Consider the following 6,871-nt stretch of genomic DNA (forward strand, 5'->3'; position numbering starts at 1 on the left):
CCCTGGCTCACATCAAGGACGTGCAAGCCCAGAGTGTGGCAAAGGCGGCCACCTCTGAATACCAGGATGAACGACAACTCGTAAGCTTGGCAGAGAGTGGGCACCTTTTCTTGCCCTGGTATGTCTCTGGAGGGGCAGGTTGGGATAAGCACCTCCCCTCCCCTGCCCTCCCCCGAGCAGCTGGGGCTTTGGTACAGGGACACCCTGGGTCAGTGGGTGCTGTGCTGCCATGAGCTGCCAGGAAGCGTGGGCGTCAGGCAGCTCTCCGGGCAACGCTGATTCCTTCGGGGGCTGCCATTTCCCCTTTGCCCTCTGCCTCCCTAAAGAAAAGGCTTCCCCAGGGGGTGAACAAACGTGGCTGCTTCTGGGGAAAGCCTCACCGAGGGGTGAACTTGTAAAACAAGGCTGGGGCCAGGGCGTGCTGAGGGGGCAGCTGTCCTGCAGGCAGCGGGAGAGGCCAGGAATGACGCTGTCTGCTCAGCACGCTCAGGGCGCTCCACACCTGAAGGACACCATGGGTTTGGGCTTCTTGCTGCAGCTTTATTAAACTACAGCCATTTTCCTGAGGAAAGCTGCACCTCCGCCTGCCTTAGCAGCACCAGCAGCACAGTGCTCGCAGGGTGCGTCCTGATCTTGGCTGCTCCCTCGGAGAGCCCAGCAGGAGGACAGTCTGAGCTATCAGGGAACGGATGGAGGGGTCGCTGTCTTTCTCCAAGGTCTGAAGGGCTGCGACAGGAAGAAACAGAGCCCAGATGAACCGCCGTGTCTGCGCAGGAATGGCCCAAACGCCCCCGAAGCGTTTCCCTGGAGCAGGGCACGGCATGGCAGCTACCTGCCCAGGCTCTGTCCCCTGCCCCACCAGCCCCTACTCACCGCTGCAGATCTCAGACAGCTTCTCCCTGCTTTGGTCCCTCAGGGGCCGCGCGGCAAGCCCTAGGCACAGAGCGTCGTCAGACCCCTGCCCCCCAGCATGCTCCCAGCAGCACAGCCCCCGGCCCTGCCGGCTGGGCTGCACGCCCTCCTGCCCCTGGTCAGGGCTGACCCCAGGGAAGACCAGTGGCCGAGGGGGTGGGACTGAGCAAGGCGGCCACCAAGCCCACCTGCGTGGGCAGCCAGGGCTGGGAGGGGGAGGCCAAGGCCCTGCACGGGGGGGCCGGGGCTCTGGCAGCCACAGGGCTGCTCCTTGCTGCCAGCGCAGCGGCACGGAGTGGGGCCAGGCTGCCAAAAGAGGGACCCCGGGGGCTGTGGCTCACCAATGAACCTCACGGCCGCCTCTCGCAGGGTGGCCTGAGCGTCCTTCAGGTATGGCAGGCTCTGATGACAGTATTCTTCAGCCCTGCTCCTGTCCTGCGCCAGCTGGAGAGAGCACGAGGGTATGGGCATGTCACAGTCCCTGCCCAGTTGGCCGGACCAGTCCCTCCTCCCAGCACCCCCTTTCCCCTTCCCCCCCAGGCTGTTCCCGTCTCCCGGCCAGGAGCCCTGTGGGAGTGAGTTTGAGAGAGAGCCACAGGCAGAGGGGTCCCACGGGTGCTGAGACCCCTCCATCCCACTGCAAGGCCCAGGTGGGCCTCAGTCCCCAGGCCCTGGGGCTTGTCCTCACCAAGCACTCTCCAATCCTCCATGTCTGCTGTGTCTGCAGCAGGTGTTTGAGCTGTCTCCACTTGAGGAGCTCTGCTACAGCAAGGAGGGCTTCCCCGGAGGCCTGCGGAGCAGCAGAAGCTGGGAGATGGCACCACAGCCTGGGGAAGGAGACCTGGCGTCCCCCTCCTCTGGGCTCTGTTCCTGGGGCGATCGTGGCCTTAGGAAACTGGGACATGCCCTGGCCCAAACATCTGGGGGTCTCTTGGGCACAGCCCTGGGGGACAGGACTTGAGGCTCAAAGCCCTGGTCTTCCACACCTGCAGGGACAGCTGAGAAGCCTGTAGGGACACGCGTGTTCAGGCCTCGGTGGGCACGGGCTGCTGCTGGCCCTGCTGGGCCAGGCAGGGCGGGTGTTGGAAATGTCCGTGCCATCTTCTCCGCCCCTGCTCACGCTGGGTCTGCAGGGACCCTTCCTGCGGGCTGCACTGGAGGAGGGCTGCCAGCTGCCAGCAGCCCTTGCCCCTGATGCCCAGGCCACCCATGTGGTGTCAGCACGCCCTTCTCTCTGTCAGTGGTCAGCTTTGAAATCTGTACCTTGGCAATGCTGTCGGTCTGGTCGCTCATGCGAAAGAAGAGCCGGACCAGTACGCTCTGCGCGTAGTTCTTCATCCTCTTCTTGCCGCTCCCTACCACAGACTCCACCAGGTCTCTGAAGAGGCAGATGGAGAGCTCTCGCAGTGGGCTGGACTCCTGGTAGGAAGGAGGAAGGATGGACTTCAGCACCAGCGGCTCCCTGCCCTGAGCAGGGCCGTTACCGTGGCTGACGTGAGGGGAGAGGCTCCGGGGTCAGATTCTGCAGCAAGGAGAAGCTGTGCTGGGCTGCAAAGCCCAGAAGCCATCCCCCGAGAGCCCGCGGGAGCAGACCCTGCTCCGAGTGCTGCCCTCAGGGCTGGGCTGAAGGGCAGCTGCCATTGCCCAGTGCCCCTCTGCGGGGCTCAGTCTCCCCCATCAGCCTTACATCGTCAAAGAGGGGCAGGAGCTCCTCCGCCAGCTGCACAGCGATGAGGCTGGCCTCCTTCCTCTTCAGGTGACCCATCACATTTCTGAAGACCAGCAGGGCCTTCATCTTGATATCTGTGTCGCCCTCCTGGAACACCTCCATGATGCGTGGCAGGAGGACCTGCATTTTTCTTGCCTGTATGAAAGACGGTTTCCTTCTTGTGAAACGGTCAAAGACCACCCTGGCAAAAATGCTCTGGTCACTGGGCACCAGCCTCCCATCCGGCTTCCTGGCAGGTGGTGGCACAGGAGTCTCTGCGGCAGCCTCCTGGCAGGTGGAGGCCATGGGCACGCTGATGGGGACGCGGGAGAGCAGGAGTAGGGCGGGGAGGGCAGGGAAGCAAAGCCTCCCTGTCCCCTGCTCAGCCACCCCCTTTTCCCACAGGCCCGAAGGGGCAGATGGCTTGGTAACCCCCCGTGCCCGGAAAGCTCCCCAGGCAGCCACCAGGCCCCGCCATGGCAGGGAGGGCATTTGGAGCCGTCACCCCACCGCCTGACTCCCAGCCAAGGCCAAGCCACCGCCTTACCCACTGCCCCAGCCCCCAGCTGCCAACATGGCTCCCCTTGACGACGCCCTGCTCACCATGTCGGGTCTCTCTGACAGCGTGACGAGGCCTCCGAGAAACTGGACCATCACCAGGCTTGGATGCCTCTGATAGCTCTGGACGTGGGACTCGTCACCGACATCCTCTGACTCAAACTCCCTGGGGGCCATCAGCTGAAACAAACACAGGAGCGAGATACTGGCAGAGCCTGCAGGGCTCGCTGAAGGCGATCAAGGCCTTTTCTGGTAACTCACAGCCAAGTGAAGCCCGCAGGTGCCTTCTGTGAAGGAGCTGAGAAGCCTGCACAACCACCGGTGCTGGAGCAAGCCGAGGAACTTCCTTAAGATCTTCTCCAAAGTCTGGGGGATGGAAAGCATCACCTCCCACACGGCCATGCCAGCGCTGCAAGCCAGAGCGCTCTGTCAGAGCAGGGCTGCCTCACCCCAGCAGCGTGGCCTGGGACAGCCCAGCGGGGTGCAGACCCTGCCCCTCGGTTGGGATGCCCTGGGCAGCAGGAGGGGGCTGAGGTGGTGTTCCCCGAGGGGCTGGGAGGAGCGTGGGGGGGGCTCCGGGCTGGCTTGGTCAGCTTTGGCTGCTGCAGGCCAGGCCGGCCCAGCAGGGCTGGAAAGCGTGGAGGGATGGCGGGCCCTGCTCCTCGCGGGTGTCCTGCAGTGCTCCTTGGGCGGGCAGCTGGAGAGTCTCTGGGCCCCTCTCCCCACGGGGAACAAGGCCTCGTGGCTTGGGGGCAGTACCTGTCTCCTGGTGGAAAGAACTGCCACAGGCTCGTGGCCACCTGCATGGGGTGCCGGTCGGTCAGCAGGAGAAGTAGTGACTCCATGCTCTGCCGGACTGAATCCATTTTGATGCATTCCAGTTTTTCATGGATGCCCCTCATGATCATTGGCACCTGGAGGGGACACAGGTGAGGATGGTGCTGCCACTGGGGTGCAGCCATTTCCTCAGCTGCCCTTCCCGTCCCTCTCTGCTGCCTTAGGGCGGCTTCAGGTGCTCGAGACACCTGGGTTTGGGAGGGAGGATGGAGGCAGGAACAAGGCCTGACAGGGCTGAAGGGCAGGGCAATCCAGCCACGGGCCACTTACATCCACCAGCCAGAAGTCAGGGTCTCTCATGGCCATATCCAGCACGTTTCTTGCCGCCTCCTTGTCAAAGATGCTGGAGTCTCTCATCGCCTCCATGGCCACAAGGACGAGGTCTGCCCTCTCAGCAGGTGTGAAGGATTTTACATTCCTCTGTGGGAGGAAGGAAGGGAGCGAAGGCATGTCACACCGAGTGCCCTGGTGGTGCTGCTTAGCTGGGCAGCGCCGCAGCTGTGGCAAGAGATGCCCGGCAGTGCTGGCGGCAGTACGCGCGGGAAAGCTGGCAGCAGGGGCTGCAGTCACTGCACGGGGAGGATGAGAAGAGAGGGCCCCCAGGGTGAGGAGGGCTCCTGGGCACGGTGTGCTGGCCCTACAGTGAACCAGGGCTTGCTGGTGGCCAGGAGGGCTGGAGCTGCTGCTGGGACGCTGGAGTGCAGCCCTTGCATCGTCCCTGCTCGGGGACAGCAGGAACCCTCTCTCCAGGGACAGTGAGGCCCCACCGGCCCCACCGATTCTGGATGCCTTTGCTCACACAAGTCCCCTGCTGAAGCCACGGACAAGAGTCCCAGCAAGGCGGCGGGGGCGGGGGGAAGCTCATTACCATGGTAAGGTCTCTGCGGGAGCGCAACCACAGCAAGGAGTTGCTCGCAGGTTGTGCTTTGTCCCGTAGCACTGATCTGCCTAAAGAGCGGGGGAAACACAGAAGGGTCAGTAAGACACAGCAGCTTTGCCAGCAAGCTCACCAAACCGCCCCGAGATCTGCTTGCAAAATGGCAGGACCCAAGCGGTCAAGGAGATTTCTGGAGGGCGTCAGGAAGAGCTTCTTGCTACAAGCAGTGGAGGGACCAGCCGGGGTGATGCACAGATGGATCTGCTCTTCACTAACAGGGAAGACATGGCTTTGGGACATGGTAATCAGTGGTAGCTTTGGCTGTGGGGTCCACAAAACCGTGGGGTTCAAGATCCCGAAAGGAGGGAGGAAGGAGAGCAGCAGAGAACAGACGGTGGACTTCAGGAGAGCACTCAGCTTCTGCAGCAGAATGACAGCTGGGATGCTACGGCAAGCAGCTGTGAGGGGCAGAGGAGGCCAGGAAGAGAAGCAGACCTATCAGGAGATGTCTGTGTGCGGAGGGATGAAGCCCACCACAACTTCTCTTACTTTCTTGTTTATTGATGAATCCATAGAGGCAATAAAGAGCATCCAACGCTACAAATCTTGTTCTTTGTGTGGAAAATCGGCAAAGGAAGAGATGTCCCAGCAGCTGTCCCAGGATTGGGATCTGGATGTCTCTATAGCAGACAGGGCCATAGATGTCTCTTCCACAGCGGTGCCAGGCCTGGGCGAGGGAGGCAGAACAGCAGAAGGGTTGAGGGCAGGCAGCTGGTGCCAAAGCCCTGAACCCAAGAGCGTGTCCAGGGCTGGATCCCTGGTGAGTCAGGGCTTTGCAGGGCCGTGCCGGCTGCGGCTCCCCCAAAGCAGCTCGCTGGGCAGCAGCCGCCCGTGGGGAGAGCTGCAGGCTGCTCTGGTGTGCAGGGAGGGGCAGACGGCCTGGCTGGAGGGTGCCTGGCTCCTTACCTCCAGTGTGGGGTTTTTGGCCAGGAGACGGCTCAGCACCCTGATCCTCTCCACGGCTCTCTCCTGCACTTGTTTGCCTTCAGAGTTGGTGAAGTTCAGCAGCATCTGGGAAGAGAGAAGCTGCTGGTGTGCCCTGGGAGCAGACAGCTGCTCCAGCAGAAGCAGCACTGCTGAACTCCTGGGCTGGCCTCGCACAGCCCATTAAGGCTTCCTCTGATCTCGAGCAAAGGCTGTGGTGGGGTTCCTGCCCTAGCGGGGCTCGCAGGCTTGGGGCAAATCCCCCGGGCCAACCTCGCGGCCAGGCAGGAAGGCAGATGCCACCCTCTGCAGGCGCTGTGCTCCGGAAGAGCCTGGTGGGCAGCCCCTGGTTACCCGAGGGAGGTGGGCACCCCCCCTGCAGTATGCTGTCTCAGCACGGCACTGGGGTTGGGACCATCCACTCAAGAGTGGGCACCCCCTTGCCCCCAGGGTGAGGAACCGCCCCTGTGAAGCCCACTCTTTGCACATGCCCGACCTGGAAGATATTCTGCAGCTCCTCGCTGAGTCTGGAGGCAGGAAAGCTGAGCACCAACGTCTCTAGCATGGTGTCCATGGCTGCCAGGGTCTGCAAGGGCGACAAGAGTTGTGGCAGCGTTTCCTGCTCTCCCTCTCACCCCCGGGGGACTGATGTGAACTCCCAGAGGCAAGGGAGGACTCCCGCGCTGCCTGGCGGTGCCTGGGAGAGACCCAAGGGCAGGCAATCTGCTGTGTGCAGAGCAGCCTGCGGCACTGGATGTGGCCAGGCCCAGGGGAAGGGGACGAAGGGATGAGGGTGGGAAAGCAAAGCCGAGACCCTGCCCTGCCTTGGATCTCTGGTCATACCACAGCACGGGGTGGCCAGGGAGCGGCCCAGAGGGACTGGGGGCTGCTGTAGCTCACCCAGCACTTACCCGAAAGCAGAGGCTGCCCTTGCACGTGTTCCAGTGTTCATTGTCTGGAGGAAGCAAGAAGACACTCGAGAAGCAGGCTTCTAG

At 62.7% G+C, this 6,871-nt stretch overlaps 1 protein-coding gene across 1 annotated transcript; it reads right to left on the reverse strand.

The window, feature by feature from the left end:
- Positions 1-568: 568 nt before the first annotated feature.
- Positions 569-3,692, reverse strand: LOC142076949 (maestro heat-like repeat-containing protein family member 7). The gene is made up of 6 exons (XM_075139170.1): positions 3,224-3,692; positions 2,176-2,776; positions 1,601-1,702; positions 1,254-1,356; positions 874-933; positions 569-726 (listed from the first exon to the last, which is right to left on the reverse strand). Exons 2-6 carry the CDS (start codon positions 2,248-2,250, stop codon positions 590-592), a joined length of 477 nt encoding a protein of 158 aa, XP_074995271.1. The 5' UTR covers positions 2,251-2,776; positions 3,224-3,692; the 3' UTR covers positions 569-589.
- Positions 3,693-6,871: the final 3,179 nt, after the last annotated feature.

Source organism: Calonectris borealis, unplaced genomic scaffold (genome assembly GCF_964195595.1).
Source record: "Calonectris borealis unplaced genomic scaffold, bCalBor7.hap1.2 HAP1_SCAFFOLD_124, whole genome shotgun sequence".
Lineage (NCBI taxonomy): Eukaryota > Metazoa > Chordata > Aves > Procellariiformes > Procellariidae > Calonectris > Calonectris borealis.